The sequence below is a fragment of the Manacus candei genome, unplaced genomic scaffold, assembly GCF_025592945.1.
Source record: "Manacus candei isolate 608988 ecotype Guabito, Panama unplaced genomic scaffold, ASM2559294v1 h1tg000017l, whole genome shotgun sequence".
In the NCBI taxonomy this organism is placed as follows: domain Eukaryota; kingdom Metazoa; phylum Chordata; class Aves; order Passeriformes; family Pipridae; genus Manacus; species Manacus candei.
This window is the reverse complement of record NW_026138065.1, coordinates 22,445,385-22,470,987: the sequence shown is the minus strand read 5'-3', so window position 1 is coordinate 22,470,987 and position 25,603 is coordinate 22,445,385. Positions and strand designations below refer to the sequence as shown.

Here is a 25,603-nt window from a genome sequence, read left to right as displayed (position 1 = left end):
TTATTCCAATACAGCTAGTACCTGCTTATTTCCCACTGTGAAAATAGGAGAACAACTGTTGATGCTATCTAGCTGGGGCTGCATGGGCAATAGGCACACACGTCCAGTCGTCTCCCCTCCTCCACCTTGGCTTCCTTAGTTATGGATAAAATAACACTGGAGTCCAAAGACAGTGCAAGCCAGTATTTCCTCTCCTGTGAATTATCTTTCTTTGAAGGCTTGATTCAGAGAAAACAGGGGAAATAATAAAAAAAAAGGAGTGGAATGAGTGAATTTATTTCTGTGTCCTGATTTGGCATGCAAATTTCGCACCCCTTGCAGGGATGAACAGGACCATGTCGTATTTGAAACAAGTCACAGATCCATCTTATTCCTTATTTGCTGGAAACTCAGTGTCAGTAGGTGCCAGTCCTCCTTAGAGGGGCTTGTCCCATCCAGTACAATTTTCTATATTGTTTGTCAGCTGTTTAGTTTGCAGTGTAAGCCAAGGCATTAAACTAAATGCCCAGGACACAGGGAATGGGAGCTTCCTTTTTGGAGTGCAGGCAGCACGAACTACCTGATGCAGGGGAGACAGTAGATCCTGACCTTTTCTATGCTGTGTGTCATGCACTGCATGCATTCCCAGCCACTCCAGTCTTCCCACCTGGAAGGGTGCTGCCTGGGGATGCTGCCCTTGTCCCTGTACCAGAGCCATGAGACTGTGGAAATACCACGTGTATTAAGTTTACCTGTTAATGGCATATAACCCATTGGCCTCAATACCCTGGAGAAAACATGCACTTCAGCCTCTGAGCGGAGTTCAGGCAGATCTGCAGAGTCCAATCTTACATGCACCAGCGTTAATGGCAGAGCTCCCATTCATCTTAATTGATATTCCTATAAACATCTGCAGGTTTCTGTTTCTAGTGGAGGCTACTGCTCGGTGGACTTCTTAAAGGAATGTTTTGCATATTGAGGTTGAAAGGGAAGTCGAGCCTGATACATTAACTTATCATCTGTGTCATTCTCTTGACATCAGTTGGATTACTACAAGCGTATACGACAAGGAGATTAGGTGCAAGATCTTCACACACACATCCTTTTCTTAGCATGTTGATCAGTGGAGATTTTACTTCTCTGAAAACCTTGTTCTAAGTCAAGTTTAGGCAAACACAAACCTGTGTATGCATATACAAGTTGAGCAGGGCCTATCCTTTGTAATACAATTTTTTTCCTTTAATATTGAGGCAAGATCTCTTATTATAACTCAACCATTAGGGGAAACAAAATGGAACTTTTCTCAAACAGCTTTTCTGTTGGGGAATCTAGTGGCAGTTGCTTTGAAGCATGTGTAATTGATTATCATACATTTATTTTAAAAAGGAGACATAACAAGGAATCTAACATGATGTTTTGGAATATATCTTCTCCCCACAATGTTCTTGAGGGAAATGTAAGGTTGCAGGCATCATTTCATGCCCTGTATGTTTTTGAACATAAATCAAAGAAATTGTTGGAGATTTATAGATGTTCATAGCAACTGTAGCTATAATAAACACATGCAGTATATATTTTCCAAGCTATTTTGTATGGGTGAAAAGCTGAAGCTGGCATTTTGTATGAACAATTCAACTTAATCACTGAAAATTTATTTCCTAGTTAGGGTGGCTTACCTGCATAGCATGAAGTTGTACACCTTCGTTTAAGTTCATCTGGTTGTGACACCTCGGTTAAAATTGGGAAAGAATTTAAACTGGATCTAGATACCTTGAATGAATTATTCCCAATGTCAAATTTATCGTGATGCCTCCATGGCGGTATTTACATCTATATTATCCCCTGTATTGGTTTCAAAGTATGCTGGATACTTTAGAGAGCAAATAAAAGACTGGAACGGTATGAAAAAACCCAGCAATTTTAATTGTACACATAGCGCAAAATACGAGTATATTTAATACAATGGGACAGAGAGTCCTGAATGAGCGGGTAGTGCAGAGCTGCTAATGGGAACAGCAACTAGCTTAGGCATACACAGTTACTGATGATTGTACTAGTTTTGGTTTAAAGTCTTGATAGATGAAAAGAGAAAAGTGACTTTGACTTTTATGGAGGAATTTCAGTGAGGAGAGCCTAACCACTTGTTGTGTGAGGTTGAGAAAGGTGTTCCATATGTTGATTAGGATCCACATGCACTAAAAAGTTGAAAAGCAAATCCAGTAGTCACAGTTATTATGTATATGGATAGGCTGAGGAAAGGGTACATTTGGGACCTGGGCAGGAATCAGACAGGGCTAGATGAACAGTTTTAGATTTAACGTTTAAGCAAAGTCCTAAGTGTCTGAATAAAACAGGTAGGATATATTTCGTGGAGTCTCTGTATACTCCTATTGGGTTCTGAGACTGATAATTAAAATTGATACTCACTGGAAATTTTGAGACTAGCTAAAAGGTGGGACTTTGAAAAGTGTCACTGTGCTTCTGCTGGACTTCTATTTTATTGTGGTTACCTTCAATTGTTCCTCTTTAATTACAAGAGTCAGAAATCTCTTTTTAAATGAGAAAACTGGGTCTCTTATTACTTGACTCCTGGAAACAGGGTTTTAAAATATACAACAAATATTCATGCAAAAACTGAGAATTTGTTCTATTTTTATTGTAATATTAGCTGTAAATGACTTCCTCTTTATGGTATCTTTGAATTTTAAGACCCGCGTGAATTAAACAAGCTTTCTAAATTGTTACACCCGATGGCTGTCAGGAAGACAAGGCATGGCCCATTTTGATCGCTGGTACTAGTTTAGACTTTGGAAGAGCAGGCAGTGGGGTTGGCTTCCAAGGGTCACCCTTTCCACTGGGGATGGGTGGAGGAGGGGTGGAGACCTACAGCTTCTGACATTGTGTAAGCTTGGGGTCAGCCTCTCCTTCATTTCTCTCCCAGGTCTTGCTCCCCATCCTCTATAAACATTTTTTACCATCCTGCCTTAATAGGCAGGCTACTTTACCCTGCCCTCTGAAGGTTGAAAAATAGGGTTTGAATTGTTACTGTTCTCCCTGCTGGATACAATGCTGTGAAAAAATTCAATGAGAAAATCAGAAAGGAGAGAAAAGAGAAGACAGAGTGCTGCAAGTTGAGGTGTAGCTGGGAAGAGTGGGAGGAGAAAGATTTTGCAATTCCTGTTTGTCCCATGTTTAGGACCTGTGTCTACTTTTACAAAAGAAGGTAGCTGAAGGTTCTGCGTCCCTGGATATGTATTGACCCAGCTGTGACAGGTGGGGCACAGTTACAGAGGAGAGGTAAGGAGAAGTGGAGTCTAACATGGAGATGACATCCTCCAACCTTGACAAGTATCACTGTGTCTGTGTGGGGTAGAATTGCTGAATACACTTGGATTACTGCTCTCTCATGCCTCATTCAGAAGTTGCAGCCTTTCTGTGCTGACACTTGGGTATTTAGAGGCTCTTGAGGAGAAAACTTCATTCACCAAAATTCCTGCTTCCGCAGGGATTTTTTTTTTTTTTTACTTGTCTTAAATTAGTTCCTGGAGTTCCACCTGGTAAAAAGAACTTGTTTTATTCTGTGCTGAATTTCTAACAGAAAAAAACCCCCTTTCCTGCCACACTACAGTCAAAAGGGACCAGGTAGATGGGTGTTGTGAGTGAGTTATGTGAAGTCTGGTCAGCGGGCTGGGCACTGGAGCACAGAGAGCAGGTGGTTCAAGGTCATGGCCCTTCTTACAGCACATCTGGGAGCAGGACGCACAACCTCAAGTTTTAGTCCTTTACTTTGCTCCAACATGCAATCCTTGTCTTATAGCTTGAGCAACTAGGGACAGAAGCTGTGCTTTTGCAACATGCAGTAAATGTGATGGTGCCAGCTTAGGCACAGAAAGGTGAGGTGATGTGTCAGAGGTGATGCAGACAGGCAGTGAGCCCAGCTTCATAGCCAGGATTTTGAGTCCCTGCCTTGCACTCTCTTGAGGGAGAAGAGCAGGATTAAACCTGCTGATGCTACCACACACTTTCATTTCTCTGGTGTGATGCAGTCCGGGAGTGGACAGGATCCTTCTCCCAAAAGGGAGACACAAATTTGGGTGGAAGTACATGTCGAATCAGTGTGGTTACCCTGCTATAAATGGTGCTGACCTTTTACAAAAATGATTTTTAATGTTTTACTAATCAGATTTTGCTTCTTCTTACCTTTTTTTTAATTGACTGGAGGTGAGGATGTGAACTATGAGTATCTCTGAAAATTCGGCCACAAAGCCTTACACTTGTTTGTGCTTGTGAATGAGTGTGTGCGCACGTGTGCAACGTGTGTACACAGACTTGGATGTTGTGTATGCACAGGATCTCAATTATTTTGCTGTTTGAATCATAGAGCATGCTGTCTTGATGTACTGTCAGTTTTGGTTTCTGCCCTTTGGAATAAAGTTCAAAATATTAAAGAAATAACACGCAATATACTAGTAGCTAGAACAGTCATAACGCCTGAGGGGAAAAGAGAGTGGTGAATAATCTGTTTTACAAATGCCCAGGAAAAAACCCTTAACTCCTCCTAACCAAATTCTGCCATGGTACACTTTTAAAAGGGACTCTTCTAAATTTTTTGTTTCTGAGGCTTTCTGGTTATCCTGGAGAGGGAAGTAGGTCCTGTTTGGAAAGCAGTGTGCAAGCTTTGTGGTCATGCTCTGACTGTGTGCCAGGGGAATGTGTGGTCCCAGTTACTCTTTGAAGAATCACCCTGGGCTAAATGGTGAAACAACTAAATCTGAATTAATTATTGATAATTCTTTAACATCAAATGTGAGGATGTGTTTGGAGTGTTGCTTCCCAGTTAAGAGCTGAAATAGCGCTAGCAGAGGTATTCCTTTTAAATGTTGTTTTCTGGTCTTATTAGTTTGCTTGGACAGTTGTAAGAACTGCAGAAGCTGATGCAGTTCCTTGGTTTGACCATCCTTGGTTTGATTCTGGAGGGCCAAGGCAGGAGCTAAGGGAGCACTGACAGATACTTGAAATCACGCTGGGACTTTGTTCAGAACACCAAACTCTGCTGAATTTGGGGTGTTGTGCTCCATGGTTTTAATCCAACAGGGACCAGGCTAGACCAGGCTCTAGATAAGATATTAAATGAAAGAACCAACCCCCTCTCACTCCCAAAATCTTTTGACTTGTACTCTGTATAAGAAAAAAAAAGCACTGAGAAGTGCGTGACTGATGCGAGGCAGGCTCAGGATTAATTTAGGATAAACAGGATGCCTGTTGCACTTAATTTAGCAATTCTAAGGCAGAAAATGCTTTTGAGCACAGCTAACAGCTTCTCATCTGCAAATGCCACGATCAAGACAAAGCAAAAGATATTGTGGCGAATTCTGCAGTTCACAGTCCTGACACAGTCAAAAACCTCCTATTACAGTGAGGGAGACTTCTGCTTGTATCAGAACTGCCTAGGATGCAGGATTTCAGAGTAGTGTTAAATAAAAATAATACAGTAAATATACCATTTTAAAAGTCCTGCAGGACATGCAGCAAACGCCGGTGATTTGAACTGGGTGAAGTTGTCAAAGGTTGCTTTGCTCTCCAGAGCCTGGCAGTAGCTCCACTGAAATGTGATGCCATTGGTTTTCAGCAAAGGTTTCTTTCTGCAGGGCTGCAAACAGAGATCAGCTGCTACTGTGTATACACAACTAGGGAGCAAATCAAGCAGCACATTTAAGCAGCCTTTTTAACCCTGAGACTTTCCAAGATTTCTTCTTCACGCAGGAAGTTTCCTTTATATTGTCAGCTGTAGCACTTTGCTCATGTAATGAGATCAGAGCTAGGATCACTGCTGCACAGTAGAAAGACTTCCTTAAGACATTTGTCCTTGAAACTGCACCAAACTCTTGGAAGAACCCAGAACCTGTAAGTATGTATGATATAGGCAACAATAGCACGGTGCAAAGCTGCAATCAACCATTATACGATATCCGATTAGCAGGGCAGGAGGGATTTTTTTTTTCGGATGTTGTGTTACATTCATTTTCAATTTGTTCTAAGGAAGCAAATCAATTCGGGCTTCTGATACAGTGACTTTGCAGTAGATGAGCTAGTAGTAATATGTTTGATTTAACTATTTGTTGCTGTCATGTGGCTTGTGGGACAAATATTGTAGCCATCAAACTGTAGAGAACTTTTCTTATGTTTTTAGGCATTTTTAAAGGATTTTGGGGGTCGATCTGGCAAATAAGTTTTTGCTTTGCTCTTTGATTTTGGCAACCCCACCCTTCGCCAAACTATAAATAACAGGGCAAATGGAATTACTGTGTATTGTTCTTAGGTGGCAATAAAATATATTTGTTTGCAGGCTTAATTTAGTCGTTAACAATGTTGCACTGTTTGGGGTGGTTTTTGTCTTAATTGGATTCTACTCAAGGCTGTCTATTTTGTGTTTTACTATCTTGTCTGTGTCTGTTTAAGTTACTTTGCCGGGACTGCAGTCTGGTTAAACCTGTATTTAAGCACTATTTATATTCCGAACACATTTCTGGTAAAATAAGTGTTTGAGATTTTTATTTTTTTTAAAGCCTTGAACAGTATAGTTCTATTAGCAGAGAGCGCCAGAGAAGGCACAACATGGGTGAATGTCAGACATAGACCTCATAACCTAAGTCTTCTGTGTCCTAAGTCTGACCCAAACGTATCCACTTTTGTGACTGCAACTAATACAAGCCTTGAGCTCCCTTTCAATAAATTTTTTATACATGACACTTCTGTTTATCAGATTAATTTCTCCCAGGTTAGCCTGATTGATAGCTGGATTGTGGTTTCTTAAGAGCTTTCTCCATGAAACCCCACCGAAGAGCTGCATTCCATTTAACCAGTGAATGTAAAAACTGGTAACCATGGATTCAGCCACCACTAACTGTCGAGAGCAATGACTTGTTGTAAACAATACAAATGAGCCGGGATAGCAGAAGCAACCAGACATGAAATGATTTTAATAGAAATTACGGTAAAGGTCATGTGATACTGTATTGGCTTGAATTCAGTGTTAAAGGGAAAGTATTTCGCTTTTTTGGGTTTGATTTAAATTGCACATCTCCGCTAGCTTCACGTTTGTGTAAGACCTGCAGAAGGGCAAATGAAACAGTTCTTTGGAAAAGCCTCTGTTCAATTGCACATTGTGACTTAGGCCCTGATCTTGAAAGTGTAGGAATAGCTCTAATCAGTGGCATTATTCACATACTAAAAATTGTGTTTGTAGGATTGAGGCCTTTATAGACATATTAGTAACAAAAATTGTATTCTAAGGAAATACCTGTCACTAAAGATATATAGTGGAAATGCAGGTTTTACTGGTGTTGTGTGTTTTGGTTGGAGAATTTTGTTTGCTTGTTTCAATAACATGAAAACAAGTTATATTTATCCCTTTGTTTTTAAATGTTATGACTTTCATTTCTCATCCACCATTCCTCAAACCCTCTTCCTAATTTATAGCCTCTCTTTTGGAAAACTGGTAAACCACAGTGTCAGCTATTATAATATAGCATGATGATAGGCACATGCAGATCGCATGAGCAGTCGTGTGTCCTGTCTCAGGAATTTCCATCCCTACAAAGTCTTTGCTGACTCCCAGCTGTCACATGGCTGTCACTCACAAATTCTAACCATAACCAAATCCTCCTCCCCGGGCATGCGCTCACCAAACCTCTCTATGTACGCCTAGACGCAAGCACCAATGTCCCTGCTTAAGCACCTTCTTTGCTTAAATGGGTCTCTCCCCCAAGACTGCTGCACTCCACTAATGTTTTTCTCTCAATTTTTTTTTCCTGGGTGCTACTTCCCTGCTGTGCCTGTCCTTTGTAGGGAGGAACCTGGAATAGGAATAGTAGTCAGTAAGAAATGCAAACAAAGTTAACTTTGTGCATTATTTAATATAATAATTCAAATCAATGTGAATCTAAATTCACAATTTTCATGACCCCCTTAACCTCTTCAAAACATTAACCCTTACTGTTCTCTAGACAACTGTCACCTTGCAGTATACTGACTTACTGGTTCATGTATTTATCTGTCGTAATATTTATATAATTTGGATTATAAGAGTCCTAGGCAGGAATTTTGCTTATTTCCATTTTTCTAGGTTATTTCTATATTTCATACATGCCAGATACATCTGTGTTGTTTTACCTGCAATTTTGATTTATATATTTTTCAACCAGAGGTATTTCAAACAATTCTCATCAATCTGTTACAACTGGCCAGTCTCAGTCAAGCACAGGTTGCCACCAAAATGCATGGTAGATACAGGACAAATTCTGCTTTCCCTATTCTTCAGAGCTGCCTTGCCAGACTGAGGGGGCGATTGCTTGTGTGAATCGGGAAAGTAAGATTTATCTTATACGTGGATTAACAGGAGGCAAAAATAGACTGACTTCTACTGAAAAGAAATACTTCTGAGAATTAAAAGGAAAACATTTAAAGAGGAGTATTTGGGGAAAAAAAAATGCCAAATTGCAAAATATTTTCTGTAGCTTGATTTTGTCAGTGTTAAGAGTGTACTGGGGTACTCCTGTAGATCAGACCTATAAGTATATTAACATTTTACCAAAACAGAGGAGGTGGCTGGACGGGAAAGATACCACCTTGACTTTGCGTCTTTATCCTGGAAAGAATCCAGAACTGAAAGTAAAATGCAGGTGAAAGCACAGTGAGACTCGAGACCAATATCCATGTAAATGGGGGAAGCCACACTGGCCCCCTTACCGTGAGCTGATTATGAAGCGTTGATAATTTCTACACCCCTTGAGAACCAGGTGGGGGCTGTTTGAGTCGTTGAGCCTGGCAGAAGAAACCAAGTTTCAGTCTGGAGGGATAATGCAGTGTTCAGGAAGGAAGGAGTGCACCATGACCCCATGGACTTAACTGGCATGGGACAACAGGCAATTTTCTTTTGCTTAAAGTATCTCTGGCATCTTTACGGTCTGTGACATATGTGCTTATTCTACTCTCCTGTATTTTGCATCAAATACTGATTTTATAATGCAAAACTTGCAGGAGTTAGTGAGTGAGCTGCCAGAACTCTTTTCCCATCTGCAGCAAGGAAGAACTGGGAGGCAGATCCTTTTGTTTTTCTCCTGTTTTTTAAAGTTCCGGTGCTGGTTGATGGGCAGCTGCAGGAGAATTTTCTTTTGAAGCAGAGCTCTGTGAAGTTGTATTTGGATCTGCAAAATGGAGACCCTCAGTATTTTAAGCATAGAGGAATCTCAGTGTTTGCAGTCAGTTAAATGTTGCAGTGAATACCTGGGATCTGGCAGAAACATTTACCATTAAAATAATTAGTAATAATTAACGATATTTTCCTTGTAATAACAGTAGTATAGAATAATAACAATAAGTTGTATTTTATTATTGTAATTCTGATCTACTTTTATGCCAAGACTGCTTTTGTCAATTAGGTAATTTGTATATGAAAATAATCATATTTGCAATCCTGTCAACTAAATTCAAGTGGGGTAAGTACAGGCACCTTTAAAAAAATTGAAAATGTATTTATGATATGGAGATACAAGGTGTAGGGAATATAGGGTAAACTGTTATCCACATCTACTCACACTTTACCTCATGGTTGAGACAGCCAACAGCACTGCGGGTAAGTGAGAAATAAATTCATAGGTTTTGCCTGGTGGAGTCCTGGCTGTCAGGAACTGGACTGAAACTGCTTAATTCCATGGAGCATGGCAAACTAGTTGGTCACTGAATAACAGAATATTGTTCTTTGAATTATTAACTCTTTGTAAACATTACAGTATTTTATAAATTTTTGCTTCTTTCTAGTTTTGCCTCTTAGCTGATGTGTTTTTTTGAGGACTCCTCTAGTAATTTTGTCTTTTGAACATTTCCAAATGTACTTCTTCCCATGGGCTATTGAAGACCCATGATTTATGGGTTATAATATTCTCCAGGTCAGCAAAACTGTCATAGGGTCTAAAGACAGGACTGTGATCTCTATCAGCTGCATTAACTTTCCATTAACTTTCCGTGACTAGAACACATCTTTGATTATTCTGCTTTACTCCTTTGTACAAAATAAGGTCGTTCTCTGTGTAGTTTAGTTTTAACAGAACCAGACTGTCACTGACCATCAGCTTTTGCATGCGTAGACTCTCTTCTTCCTGGCAAGGCTTTAGGCCCAGATCCACAAAAGGATTAGATGCCTTAAGTGGGACTTAAGTGGGATTTAGGCATTGAAAGCCCAAACTGAGATCCTCAATATCCCCACTGAACTGCCACCTAACCTTAGAAGTTGCCTAACCTGTGTAAGTGCCTACGTTTTCAATATACAGCTTTCCCAGATGGCCAGAGATCTGCTTTGGATGTTCTCAAGCACTTCCATCCTGACAAGGTTGAGCCTCTCTGCTCCCATCTTTCCCCTCACATCCCAACAGACTTCAGAAAGTGCAAACTCTTCTTGCAAAATGGTGGATTTCTGTGTGTGATATACCTCACTTTCTCCAGCTGTGTCCTTGAAGGAAAGGACCCTCCAGTAGGTTTCTTTCAGGAGCAGCTTGAGAACCTTGAAAAAGTTATCAAAACTATAAAACTTGAGTATTGCTGATTAAAAATGCAGGTCCTAGAGAAGAAGAAGTGGGGCTACAGGTGAATGTGGATGGCCTTTGCCATCTCCTGCTGGCGGTACTGGTCTGTTCTTGCTCAGCGATGGCCGCTCCTGAGTTGGCTGGCACTGCACGAGACACAGGAGTTACTGGCGGGGCTGAGGGCTCCATCTCACACGCAGAGCACCTGAAAGCTGGGTACTGGGATGCAGAATTATTATTGTTCCTAGAGGTTTTCTTGGAGAATCCGGGCCCTGGTGTTTTGTGACAGCAGTATTTGGAGGAAGAACTCTTTTCTGCAAGAAGTCACTTAGGGTTTCAGCTGACTGTGTTACATGGTGGATTTTTTATGTTTTGAAAGCCAGACTTACTGGGGTGTTCCATGTGCACACCTAGAAATAAGAAACACTCTTTTCAGGGCTTCAGTCTCAAGCATTTCTGCAGCTGTGGCAGGATTGATAGCTGTCTTGCTCTGTGGAGGCCAAAGCAAATAATGTCTTGTTAGTAGCTGAGTAAGTGGTCCTGTGCCATCACTTCTTTCTCAGCTGTACTCATGACATTTCATGTGTTCTCAGCTATGTCTGTTGTTTGTTTAAATCCTGCTCAGTTCCTTGATTTATCAGTTTTCTGTAGACTTTTGTTCAAGTAGTCCCAAATGCTATCCTATATCAAATAGATGCATCCTTATCAGCAAATAGTCTTTCATCATTAACTTTAACTCTTTCACATAATTCTGCATATGTCCACTTTGACCTTTTGTTTTTTAACATATTGGATTTTTTTTAATGGGGCCAGTATTTAGGAAATCTCATAGAATTTCTTCTGAATCATTCTGTCTTTTTATGTGAAAGTACCTTTTATCCACATGAATAGATAAGAATATTTTTCTTTTTCTTTCTCTCTTGTTTTTTTCCCCCTGAGAGAGAGAACTTTTTCTCAGGGAATTCCTAATTTTTGAGTTTGTCAAAGACAGCTAGACTACATACAATCTCGATATTATTTCTTGCTGCTTTTGATTTATGTACATGTGTACAATCCTGAAAACAACAATACAGAATGTAGAACATATTTGTATAGAGGTATAGCCTAGAAACTATACGAGCACAAAAAAGATATATTTGTACATTTAGAAACTGCAATCATGAAAAGCCTATATCTAGCGAATAAACATGTGATAACAAGTGCAATGTGTTTCCTTACAGAGCTTAGAAGTGTTTACATTGAGGTAGCAAAAATTTGTAGGACTGTCTATGATAATGACATCTTGATAGCTAAGAACATTATTCATGTATTTTTAAAACTGATACAGGGATATCTGTTATTTTAGTGGAGAGTATATGTTGTAGATTGACCTGCAACTTTCAATCCACTAACTTTGTGTTTTCAGAATAGCATGCTTGAATTATTACACATTTATTTTGGCATTTTAATACATACAAACATTGTGAGCATTAATTCATCATACATCATGAACATATGACTATTGTATGAACCGGTTTTAGTTATAGGAAGTTCAGCAAGTATTGTGCCTTGGTGGTTGCCAGATCACTTGTGTGCTTGCTAAATCCTATGCACAGTGCTTCCGTTTGCTGGGTTACTCATTGAGCTTTTAATAGTCAACTTAATTTTAGTTAAGGTTCAGTTTAGTAACTCTCGCAATTAGTGGAAAATATTGCCAGCATTCATCTGGTAAACCATATTACATACGAAAGGCGCACACACCGCATGTGCAGAGGTAAAAGATAACAGATCGATTCTGATGGATCCCCTCGTGACGAGCTCTTAAGGGTAAATTACAAAACCTTTTAATTATTGGGGGTAACCTTGCAGAAAATTGAATCTTGAGTTTGCATGTAGGAGGAAGTTTGGTCGCCCTTGCTCACCACTGGTTCCCAATACCAGCAGTTGGTCCGTGCACTGGGGTCCCTGGGTGCCTCTGCACACCAGTGCTGCTGATGTGCAGCTTCTGAGATGGGCCTGGAGCCCTCATAAAATCAAGAGGTCTTATTTTTGGGGAAAGCTTCTGAGCCCTGTCCTACTTATTTGCTTTGCCTTTCTGAAAACAGCTGAGGTACAGGAGGCAAGTCTGCTGCTTGACTCTTTTAAGGCAGTTTTATGGGTTGTTTTATGGGTAAAGGACTACAGGTGAGATTTTTTTGCCCTCATATAAAATGGAGATATGACTTCACCCAACCTGTTGGTGTCCTGAGAAATTAAATACTAGGGGCAATAACCATAAGTAAGGATTAACTTGGAAATAAAGGCAAAGGTACAAAAACCAAATGCAGCAAGAGGCTGTTTTTTTCTTTTTAGCCAAATGAATAGGTTAAAATGGATGTGTCTGGCTGATGTTATTGGAAAATGAAAACCCATATGTTCCCACAGGACGGGCACTACAAGGACAGTTAGAGCAGTGTCTTGCCCTGTCAACAGTGCTCATGTCTGATCTGGGATTTCTCCAATCCATAAATACCCAAAACGCAGGTCTCTGACAAAGTAAGAAGAAATTGTATAACAGAGGAGGCACAAGGGCATACACTGTCTTTATCATAATTGTGTCACTTGCTCAGAAGTAAATGCCAGTTACTTCTGAGTAGAGTGAAATTCTGGAGTATGTGTGCCAATCCAGTCCACTGGGCTGCAAGCCACTGTCTTGAAACAGTCTTGGGTGTGCAGCGTCCTACACCAGTTAGAAATACACTGATTTAAGTAAAGGTAATAATATTTTTTTTGCCATAAAAGCCTAATTTAGAAAAGGGGAGACTGTCAACAGGCCCCTATTGAGTTGGGTGAAGAACAGACAGCAGAAAACTCTGATTTGTAGAAGGATGTAGGTAAGTGAGGATCTTTGCATATGAAATCACTCCCCAGCTATGGAAAAGCATACAGGATAATGTCTTGGCTTTGCTGAGATCAGTGGGAATCAGTCTGGATGTCACTGTAGATTCTGTATACTCGGATGGTGCTCTTGCCAGTGACGGAAATCCCAGTACAGACTGCAGCAGGATCGTCACCGTCCTGTTAGGTTTGATTTTTATGGGAAAGGTATCACTGCTAGTAATATTATGGAATAAAAAATTATTGCCAAAACCAGGGATTTTAAAGCTTTCTATTTTATATATTTACCCTGTTATTCTGAGTGATAACAGCATAGAAATTGAAACATCTCTGGGGCCTGTTTGCAAAGGAGGGCAAGATCGTTGTTTGTTTCCCCAGTTTTTCCAGTTACAGGAAACTGAGGATCAAGGTTTTGGATGCTAATCATAAGAGGCCTTGAAAAAGGAAAAAGAGTAATACCTACCTTAGAGGAATATTTGTTTGTTTGAAAAGTTCTGTGAACTCCTTGACAGAAAAGAGCCATAAGAAATTCCAGGTGTTTATTCCTCTGTGACAGAAGTCTGTATTTGGGCTTCTGTTAGTCTTCTTTATTTATAACAAAATCTTTGAATATCATTTCCAAGATGTTCAGCTATCAGAAGCAAAGTGATAATGAGGACAGAGGATAGGTCATGAGTCTGCAAATATGTGTGAGGAGATGGTGAGCTTAACCCACCAGGTGAAAAAAAGTCAGTATAGCAACTGCATGAACACTTCAAAGCATGCACCTAGTTTGCTGTACTAACTTAATTATCCCTGCTATAGATATGTTTGACAAACATATCTATAGCCCAGATCCTGTTACTTCTCAGTGGGAAATAACAGAAGGCTTCTGTTTGGTTGCCAGTTGACTGAATCTTTCCTTATACTTCCTTGCATTACTCTTTTCAAGGACTTTCCCTACCCCTTTGCTAATCTGATGAACAGAAACTTACCTCTTTTTGATTAATGGTGGAAAGTATTGTAAGCTGGAGAATGATGCAGACTAATGGGATGCATGTAAAATGATTTTTAAGAAAGTATGATGAGGGTTTAATCCTATTTTAATCAAATACTGCCTCAACCAACCAAAAATAAGCTTTTATCACTCGTGCTGAATCAACCATATTCTGATGTCAGCAGTATTTCTCAGCAAGCATCTTATGTCCTCTGTGTAATAATACAGGGTGGTTTTGAGCATCCCACTGTTGTTGACTTTCTCCACAAAGAGTGTAATGTGAAATATAAAGAGGCAGGAGTACCCCAGCTCTTCCCTTCACACAGAAACACAAGCTGGTGCCCTGTTCTTTGACACTAAAATGTGGCCTGCTGTTGGCAAGCTGGGGGCTCTAATAGGCAAAGACCGTGGGGAACTTTTCAGCTTTTTAGTCTGTCTGCTTCCATAAAGTGTGTTACGCAGGGAGGTACATTTTTTAAATGTGGTCATTTTTAATTCCTGTCCCTGGAGTCTGGCTGACAGATTGGGAGTGCGGAGGATGGGAGTGGGCTGAAAAGACAAACTGAAACCACAGGATGTATACATACATTAAAATGGAGCAAAACAAAAATAAACGAACTTAGGTGAACACAGATGGGATCTGTTTCAGGGCCACTCTTAACACCTGTTTTAGATGGCCTGTGGTGAAAATCATTAGCTTAAAAAGATGCTATTTATGTCTTTCCTGAACCAAGTGTAAGCAAAGTCTCTCCAGCAGTCCTAACTACAGAGAATGGAGATAAAATTTTGGTATTTTTTTTCCTTTTTTGTTCTGAACAATACTATTTTCATTGCAAACCTTAAAAAAAAAAAAAAAAGCTTTGACACGTGTTTGTTTTCGTACACTGTTTATATTAACTACAGCCCTTGTTCGGAGGACCGTTGGCATTGATGTATCCTAAATATAATTTGTTCAACAGAGACTTAAAAATCATCAATGTGATTTCATAGGTGTAAATCTGAAATTTATCCACTGAATTTTGAGGTGTTACTGTGTATTCCCACTTCTGTAGCAAAGATCAAAACTTGTTCACAGTAGCTTTCTGATTTGAGAAGGCAAATGAACATGGGTATGTTTTATTAATTCACTTTGCTCTCCATGCTCATTTGGACAGGTCATACTGAAAGTAACATTTTGAGCTTTCCAAATTTTTTTATTCCATGTTGGCATTTGAATTTTGTTATGAAAGCCTCCTTTTCTGATAATTTCTGCAAACTTATGTCTTTTGGAGGAAAGCATTGACTTTTCCCTATTTCTACCAAACTCTTCATGGTTTTATCTTTGTCTTGATGATTGTTAAACCTACATTTTCCTTTAAACATGCAAAAGAATAAAGGTTTTGAGAAGAGGAATTTGTAGTTTGATTATTGTCAAAAATAGCAGTAGAATAGAATGAATAGAAAATTAAGGAAAAACTTCCTTTAAAGCATGAATGCATCTTTGCATGTCAGCTGTAAGAGAGGTGTGATCATAACCACGGTGGTAGTAGATCGAGGGTTGGACTTGATGATTTCAGAGGTCCTTTCCAACCCGTCTGATTCTATGATTCATACTTGGAGGTAGTGATGTAGTCTAATGGAAAGAGCAAATGCCTGGGAGTGGGTTGCATTCTTGCTCTTCCTGTCTGCTCACCTTTATAAAGTATTTTGAGATTTCTGGGTGATAGAAAGACCTAAGTATTATTTAAACCTGCTTAGTTAGACAGTAGATTTTACTCTGTATTATTTTCTGGTTTGTGTATTACATGAATAGGGTGTAAAACTGCTAGGAGAGCCTTTTGTTCTTGCACACTGGTTCTTTCCTTCGGCCTTTCTTTTTCTGGCACACAGTAGATATTTGTGCAATTAGGAGGTGCATAAAGAGCAAACATATTGAACCATGAACAACAACTAGTTTTTTAGATGCCTCTGGAAGAGCGATGAGCCTCTTGGTGTGTTACTGTGGGGAAATGACAGGTGCACGCTGTCCCATGATTGTCCATGTAGCTGGTACTTCTTCAGTGTCCAGCAATGTACTCCCTATCCCAGTTTGCTAAAAGGCCACTGTGTTCTCTCTAAACAGTGACAACAGATGAAAGGGTAGCTTAATCGATGACAGATCTGTATTTATGACTTTAACAGTATATGTGCCACTCAAAAACGTAACCTCTAGGACAGGACTTCCAAACTTCCACCATCACAGAAGGATCTTTCGTGCTGTGCAGTGACATGGCTGCACCAGACCCCTCTTCTCTGCTGACTGTGTACAGAAAACCTGTACAGCAGTTCAAGCAGCATGGGCTGCCCAAATACTTAGTTTGCCTTTCCCTCTGGGATGAGGGTAGCAGGCTGTATTTTTCCATATCGGGTTGTAATAGCTTACTTAATACAAGAAACATGCAATGTAGCTGCAGAACCTTGCACTAAATAGTCATCTGTGACTGCAAGTGAAGATTTCTAAAAGCAGATCACTAATCTGGAAAAATTGTATGTATTGTGTTAAAGGAAGTCTCTGAGCCGAAAATAGATGGATGTTGGGAAGAGTAGTCTGGGGAATTGTCACTATACGCCTGCTCCATGACCTTCACTAAGCATCTGCTGTTTGCCACTGGCCCGAACAAGCTTATAAGCAAAAGTGGCCCTTTGGTTTCACCTGCTGTGGCCGTTCCCCCAGATACAGCAGAGCACAGATGACCTGAATATGTGTGTATGCATGGGGATAGCTGAGTGGACATTTACTGTGGAATATATAGCAGTGGGGACATTGACTATATCACAGCATAATGCCTTTTCTGATCGTCTATCTTTTTTTTTTTTCTGGCTGTGTGTGAAAATGCTGTTGACTACTTTGCATTAGAAAGTCCAGCTAATTCAATAAGCTTGTTTACCTCTTGTTCTTTGGGCGTCTTCTGTAGTGAGAACTTAGACTTCTGCCCTATATTTGCAATTCAGTGTGTCTGGTCACCCAAATGCCATAGTGGTATTATTATTATTATTATTATATTATTTTGTTTGTTTGTTTGTTAATTCTTGGTTAGTCCACAGCTGTAAAAATAAGGCTAGACTGTGACGAAAAGTGAGGGTCTTAAACTTATGTTAAATAAATAGTCTCTTATCACATCAGAAATGGAGACTGGACAGTTTTAATGCAGTTTTAATGTCTCACAGAGGGGGGATGACACTTCCATTCAGTGTGGAATGTGAATACTGCCTTTGTGACTGGCAGAATATGATGTTATCCTGTGGCACAGTGATTTCACCTGCTCATTTTTAAGGGACTGTCTCACCTCTGAAGCCTAGGAGCTTCTCTGAAATATTTAGCTAATTTGAAAACACTGTTGTCTCCAAAATATCCTTGTCTAGAGTTTCTACAAAGTCTGTAGAGGCTTGAAGCATGATGGTGTTTTTTTTATTAAGCACCTGCTTTCTTTGCCTAGCTCAGTTATGCAGCAAGGTTGTTTTTACAGTACTAAGAAGTGAGCAATATATTCCATATGCCACCAAGCTTTGTAAAGAATCTTGCTGATGACAATTTCACAGCTGCTGAGAAATAGGCCAAGCCTTCCCTATAAAGTGACAGTAAGGAAAAGAATATCTCTTCCACTGGGATTGACCATGCATCCTCCCCAACTTTTTCCCTCTTGAAGGAAAATGCTAGCCCTTCCGAACCATGTAACAACAGATGGTGGCAGAAACCAATTTCTACTGCAAAGCCATTTGGTCAGGAAGTATAAAAAAATGTTTTGGAATTATGAAAATGAATTCTTGGCTGCAGGGCTACCAGCAGCCTACCAGAAATGAGATATGAAGCAAGTGCTTAACAAACCCAAGAGCCTGCTTGGCCCTGAAAGAAATGGCTTTGGTCACACATTTTGGAAATTAAAAACTTTAGATATGTGGGGTTTGGACATCAGAAGTATTCTGTGTATTATGGGTGTTATAAAAATTAGGTTCTTTATTTCTAGTTACTGATTGCTTGACCAACTACCAAGAAAGTAGCCTTCAAAATATGCAGAATGACCTCCAGCTGAGACAAGCTTAATATAGCTCCCTCTGGCCTAGTCAGGTGGAACCTTCCCTTTTGGCTCAGCTGATTTGCTGCCCACAGACCATGAAAGTCCCAGGGCCCTAGTAATGTACAGGGACACACAATTAATACAGAAACAGCACAGGCCTCTCTACTGATGGGTTGTGTTTAGTATGTTGTGTGTGTCTGTGAGTTTCTGGATGGAGCAGGTTCCTTTGGTTATTCCTGTGTCTGACCAAATGTGTCTCTTCAGAGAGCACTTTGAGAAATAGAATTTGTTTCTTTCTTTAAGTGCACCATACTTGTCTGACTGTGCCATTAACTCTCTGAAATAAACAGCAACACGTTTTTTCCTCCAGCACTTCTGTTGTGAGTCTTAGCCGCTCATCTAGTGCCATACATTGAAAATGGCTGGAGAGAACTCTCCATAGATGTGGAACATAAACAATACTGGCTGAGCCATCTTGTTTTATCTATTCTGTTATAAATGTATACCAAATTATACGGTAATGTCATGTCACCAGAAACACAGAACAGATGGAAGTATCTTTCCACATATTGACTCATGTTACTCTGATGAAAGGAATTTGTTTCTCTCCTTCTGTCAAGCCTGCTAGCCTCTGGCAAGGGATGCAACCCTCAGCGAGGGGAACTTTACCAATAATGTTCAAGTGACCATCTGATTTAAATATACTGTCATTGGCCAATATAGTTAGCCTGCATCAACAATCATTTGGAATAGCCAATTCTATTTCTTATGTTGTATAAGACAACTTAAGTAATGCTGTTCCAGATTGAGGAGACCTAAGGAAATTAACCCTTGAGGAAGTAGATATTCAGCTTTTGTAAGGATACCTTGAAGGCCCCAGTATTGGGTCCTTTGGAGACTAATCCTAATAAAGCAAGTGCCAGGCCTCTGAACTGTGCTTTATTATAGAAAAGTGACACCCTCAGAACATGGGTTGTAAGCACTGTGTATTAGCTGCCAAAAATAGGGTTTCCAAAGCACCAGCAAAATCCTGACAAATAAAGTAACTATAGTTGTGCCATGAGCATCTGAAATGCAGATCCCCTCCCTATTTCTGTTTGTTGTGAGTGGTATTTGACTTGATGAGAGTGCAGTTCTCAGATTGAAAACACGTGAAGCTGAAGTCAAAAGGGAGTCAGTGTAATCATTAACTGACTCACCTTCTGGATGTGACAAGTAATGAACCATTCTAAACTTGCCTGGAGCTTTCTTTGGGACAGTACCCACAGGGGAAACCCTCTTACGCTCAAGTGAAGCGTTATCAAATGGGCCCTCTATTTTCCCCAAATGCCAGCTCTTTTCTGTCTTGTCTCTAACCACCTGAGGACATATAACTGCTGATCTCAGCATTTGCATCTCGGGGCTTGAGTACAGGGTAGTAAAATCCCCAACACAGCCTTTTTTACAAAAATTGCATATGCTTTTTGTTTGTTTCTTTTCTTCTTACTAGCCTGCTCCCACGACAGGGAAACGTTTTATCTGCCCGTGCTGGGATTTTCATGTTAGCAAACCTCTTTAACCAGCATTTGGCTCTTTCCATTTTCTTACTTTGATTTGGATGACTGCCTGAAGCACCTGCTAATGGCCTGAAGCGTTCAAGCCGAAATTTGCAGTTTGTGTCCCACACTCACTCTGTTTTGTTACCTGCCTTCTGGAGCACCTGCTCCACAGTTTGGGCTCAAGAGCGTGTTCTCTACCTGCTGACAGCAGTGCTCCTCACAACACTGCCTCTTCTCAGCTTTGTCCTGCTCTCTCCCTTGCTCTCTATAGTCCTTGCTTCACTTTACCTGTGTCTTCAAGGTAACATCGATGCATCCTGCTCGTTCTAGTGCTTGAGTGAAGAATGGTGTTTCCTCTGGTACACAGGAACAAAGGTGATGCAAAAGTAAATTGATCATTGTGGTCATCCTAAAACCTTCACCATGGCATTCACTAGCAGAGTTTTTTAGTTTTTTAAAATAGGTTACAGGGAAATTATGAGCCAGGGCAGCTTGCTGAAATCAGCTTGTAGGTCACTTGTTGGTCAGAAGCCAAATGACAATTCAGTGTTCAGGAAACATAGGGAACAAGATGGCCACTTAACAGAGAAGGACCAAAAGAAACCCAAAAGTCCTGAGGAATACTCTTCCCTTTTTTATGCTCCCACTGCCTTTTGAGGATCCTTTGTATGCTTTTCCATGAGGTTGCTCCTCATGCCTAAACATAGGGAAGGCTGTTAGAAATAGCTCCTTAAGCTGTGTTTCATGTGAAAATCCTCCTCCCTGTCAAGGGCCAATCCTAATGGGGAATTTCAGAGGTAACAACTTCCAAAAGGGAATTTGCTTTCCACTTTGCCTTGGGAAGCATTAGTTTTTCCCAGAGTCTTGGTCTGTGCCAAGGGTATCATTAACATGGACCTTCCCTTTCCGAAAAGGTGTTTGTTTCTCTGTTAGAAGGATGCTGTTAATAGCGACAGAAGAACCCAACTATTGGTTTCCTGACTGTGGTACCTGGCAGCCCCTTTACTGGCAGGATCATCCCCTTCCCCAAGGAGCTGTATTCCTTAATACAGCCACACTATGCCCTCCACCCACCTTCCATGTTGGTGCTGAGTGGGACTTTTCCCAGGAACCAAAGCATCTTCCTGAGTGCCTGGGCTGCAAACTGGGGCTTGTCCAAACCAGGGACATCTGCTCTTACAGAACTGGGCAGGGCAAGGGCTTATTTTTTTTCCCTTCTCGCTTTCCTGTGGTTGCCTCAAAATAACCCTAATTAATTTTATGGAGAGTTTAGTGTGCTCCCATCATGGGATTGCTCTTTGTGCGGATCTCTTGCATGCTATATTTAGGTATGGTTTTTGGAACACCATGTGACCCGAATCAGATAACTTCTGAACTACTAATCATGTCTTTGACACTGACTCCCTCCATGGCTTTGGGGCATTTTACGGTTGTTTTCTTACACAGAGAATGAAAAGAGATATACTTATCTGCCTTGTAAAAGCTGCTGCCAGGCTTAACAAATATTTAAGACATTGGTTTAGACTAAACTTCATTTTATTATTTCTACTATAGTCTTAGTTTTATTGTTTCTTACATGTTTGACTCCTGAAAATGATTTGTTACCATCTTATTTTTTCTTAATGGGTGCCCCTGTTTCATTATTTAAAAAGAAAGAAACAAGTTTCTTCTGTGTTTGTAGATGAAAATAGGGCAGAGGGAAAAAAAACAAATGTCCTCATTTCCTGCCCCACACAGGGGGGCATTTCTCCCTTTGTTTTCTAGTTGGTCAATCCAAGCCCAAAACATTGACCTGAACTATTTCCCCTTGTGCTAACTATGTCCCTTTTTTTAACAGGGGAAGTTAGTTATCTGCTTGTTTTTTTCCTGATTTTTCAAGTTACACACCCTGACTTCTATCCTCTCCTCATCCACTGCTTGAGGCCACTCAAGCCCTGGAGGAAGCTGAGCATGGCTGGGGTTTGGAGCTTGTCATCCATTTCAAGGCATCATCTCTTTGTTGCTTATGTCCATAATTGCTGCTCTCTGTGTCTCGAATACTTCTGCAGCAAGCTGGAGTATTGGCATTTCTTCTGGCTTCGCCTTTTTTTTGCCTTGGCCCCTTAAGGCCTTTTCATAGGCAAATGGATCAAAAGATGTGTTTGGCCTTCAGTAGCTGAAAAGGAGCTCACTTTGAGCAGATAGCTTAGTCAGATAAAAAGTAGGAGAAATTATGGGAATATTTCTCATCCTTTAGGAAGCAGTGAATAGTGAACAGAAAGGAAGAGAATCCTTCCTTATTGTAAGTCAAATTTATTAAGTCTAATTATAAATAGTAGCTCTCCCCACTTTTTTCTTTAATTCCTTCAGAATTAAATCCTTTGCCCAAGTGCTTATTCTTTCCCTCCTACAATAGCAGTATAAAGCAAAATAATACATAAACCAAAAATCAGTCTTGAGAAAAAGGCAGATAATGAAATCTCTGCCAAATAGACTGCAGTATGTGACTGTCAGAGAAAAAGACCAAACATTCTTATATTTGGATCTCTGAAATGTAGCTGCACCAGACTAGTTGGGGAAAATTTGTTTGAAGATGTATTACGTTCCACGATCAAATGGAAAAAATGGCACCTGTCATCATATTTAGAAAACAGCTGGGTAACATGGCCAAGTGCCATAGTCTCTTTTCACATGGCCTTTATGCTGAAACCATCCAAGCTCCATTCTCAGCAACTGGAGAAACCCTGTGCCTTTAAATGGTTATAGAAACATCTACTTAGGGGCCAGCTCTTATTGCAGCAAAGCCTGCTTCTGATGCTTCTAATTAGCAGTTAATGGATTATACTTTACTTTTATAACCAACCCAGCAGGCACTCTTCTATAGTATTTTTCAGCTATTTTTGGTAGAAGATATATGCAATTGCACTGCTCTTCATGCTTTCATTTGGAGCATGCAGAAAATATTAGAAATAAATCACTATCTGAGATTATTTTAGCACTCAAATGCTTAATTTAAGTCCGATCAAGCATTTCCTAAATGTATTTTCTTTCATCTAATATCTTAGAAAAACTGTAATGGGTTAATTGCCCTCTCTGATCTAGATTTTGATGCAAAATCTCCTAAATACATTCTTATTGTTAATTAAAATATTTATATACCCAGTGAAAAGCCTGGCATTTTTAAACTTGCAAACACAGCTCCAGTATGTACTCATTTAGGAAAAAATGGTTTTTAAGCTGAACCCAGTACAGGTACATGCAGAAGTTTATATGCTTCAGAAGTTAGATGGGCTTGTAGGATCTAACAATTTTTATATTTGCTTTAAATTAAAATAGCAATGAGATTAGTAGCATTAAAGATTTGCAATGCTACATATGTGTGTGTGCACATATACATGTGGGTGTATGTGTATATACACAATATATATAGAATGTATACAAACCTGGGTATGTGATTATATATCTATGTTTAATAAAGAAATAAATTTACATATGTTTTAATTGGAAGATTATACTATTTCCTCCTTCGGGAATTAATTTTCGTGCCAGTTTCTAGCAGGAAACCTAATTCAGTGAGACTGACTGCCTTTGAATGTGCTCTCTTTGCTCAGGCCACACTTCCAGTAGGACAAGGTCTAACACTGGTTAAACTGGAACAGGAGGGGGAGCTCTCACAGCACTGGCCAGGAAAGGGGAAGATGAGGTACCCAAGCCTAGGAAAAGGGTGGTAGAGGCCACCAGCTGCAGGTGAGATGTGCCATCACTCTTTTCCCACTTGCTGTGGTCCCCTCACCAAAGTGGTTTCTCTATCCCTTACCTATGTCACAAAAAAGGAAAAAAAAAAGGAATTGATTTAAGTGCTGAGAAGTTTCAGGCTGGTTGATGAGAAGCTCAACACGACCCAGCAATGTGCATTTACATCCCAGAAAGCCAACTGTGTTTGGGGCTGCATCAAAAGCACCATGGCCAGCAGGTCGAGGGTGGTGATTCTCTCCTCTACTCCGCTCTGGTGAAATCCCAGCTGGAGTATTGTGTCCAGCTTTGGGGTCCCATCCCCAGCATGGGAAGGATGTCTGCTTGTTGGAATGAGTCCAGAGGAGGCCATGAAGAGGGAGGACTGGAGCACCTCTCCTATGCAAACAGTCTGAAAGAGTTAGGATTGTTCAGCTTGGAGAAGAGAAGGCTCCAGGGAGACTTTATAGTGCCTTCCAGTATCTAAAGGTGGCCTGTGACAAAGATGGGGACACACGTTTTAGCAGGATGTGTAGTGATAGGACAAGGGGAACGACTTTAAACTGAAAGGGGGCAGGTTTAGATGAGATATTAGGAAGAAATTCCTTATTGTGAGGGTGGTGAGGCACTGGAACAGGTTGCCCAGAGAAGCTATGGGTGCCCCATACCTGGAAGTGTTCAAGGGCAGGTTGGATGGAGCTTTGAGCAACCTGGTCTAATGGAAGGTGTCATTGTCCATCGCAGTGGGGTTGGATCTAGGTGATCATTAAGGTCCCTTCCAACCCAAACCATTCCATGATTCTATGGTATTCATGGCTTGCAGCAAAGGAAGATTGCAAGATTCTTGCTTTGGAAGCACATTTGTATTCTCATCCTAGTGCAACACTGCACTTGCTAGCTACAAGATAGGCACTAAACTGGTACAGTCATGTTTGTTAAAGACAGCAAATTTCAAAAAAATTATTTTTACACTATTATTTTTACACAGCAAATGCTAAAAAGAAAAGGAAGGAAAGAAAAAGAAAAGGTTAGATAGGGGTTATTGTGTGAAATAGCTCTCTAACTGTGATGGGACACAGGCAACTTACTTTCTGTCCTGGTTTTTGAGGAGGATGGGTTTGGACTTTTCCTCTCAGATATAACATCCCAGTGGAGTAGGAGAAGTCTGGCTGTGCAGGAGCTGAAGAGCTGTTGTGTCCCTGTCCCTCAAAGTCCCTGCCTGTGCTGTAGGTGGAGAGCAGAGGGATGTCTGCTGGGCAGGGCCAGTCCCACCTTGTTCCTGGAGCAGGTCCTCACTCTTTAATTAATTTCCTTTTCTAGGTTTTTCAGGACAGTGCAGCAGGAGATGACTCCTTGCTTGAAGCAAGACCATAGTCAGGCCTCTGTACAATTGTTCATGTTTGCTCACTTGTAATCAGATGAAGCTATTCTGACATACTCGAATGTGCTGTTATGTTTCCTTTAAGAAATAATGAGATTCCAGTATTAACCTTTATTTTCCCTCCTTAAAACAGCTCTGTCTCCCTTTGAGTCTGGTAGAAGCTCTGTTCTCCCCCAAACTTCTGCTGAGGTAAAGTCTGTCTTTGTGCCTGCACTGTCTCATCATAATGCATTGTAAGAGATGTACCAGGAGCACAGGATTAGCCTCCCCTCAGTCTCTATCTGAGGTGTTGGTCAAAGTATGTGGCTCCTTAGAGCTACACTTCCAGCCTCCATACTAGAGCCGTGAAGGCAAGTCTGAGACATCCTGAGTTCAGTGATAGCCTCCTGAGATCTGCATCAGCCAGAGCTCTGGGGTTGCCCTTCTGTGTTTCATCCCTCAGCAGTTTGTGCCAGGCAAGCTAAGCTTAGTAGGTGAGGTTATTGAGGAGAACTTCATCCAGAAGAATAAGCCTCCCTCAAGCAGAGTTTGGTTTGAGTTCTCAGAAG

General features: G+C 40.5%; 1 protein-coding gene across 18 annotated transcripts in view; it reads left to right on the top strand.

Moving 5' to 3' along the window:
• Window positions 1–25,603, top strand: part of ESRRG (estrogen related receptor gamma) — a 379,094-nt gene that overhangs the window by 3,876 nt on the left and 349,615 nt on the right. For 2 of the 18 annotated variants that reach the window (XM_051782969.1, XM_051782955.1), the window contains exon 1: window positions 5,774–5,883. The exons of 11 other annotated variants lie outside the window; for them this stretch is intronic. Coding sequence is in view for 1 of the 7 variants with exons in the window: in XM_051782942.1 (XP_051638902.1) it covers window positions 5,786–5,883 (98 nt within the window). In the remaining 6 variants the exon portion in view is untranslated. Of the gene's footprint in view, window positions 1–4,040; window positions 5,884–16,225; window positions 25,245–25,603 lie in introns of those variants that run through there. 5 more of the 18 variants (XM_051782963.1, XM_051782959.1, XM_051782958.1 and 2 more) reach the window with 3 other exon arrangements.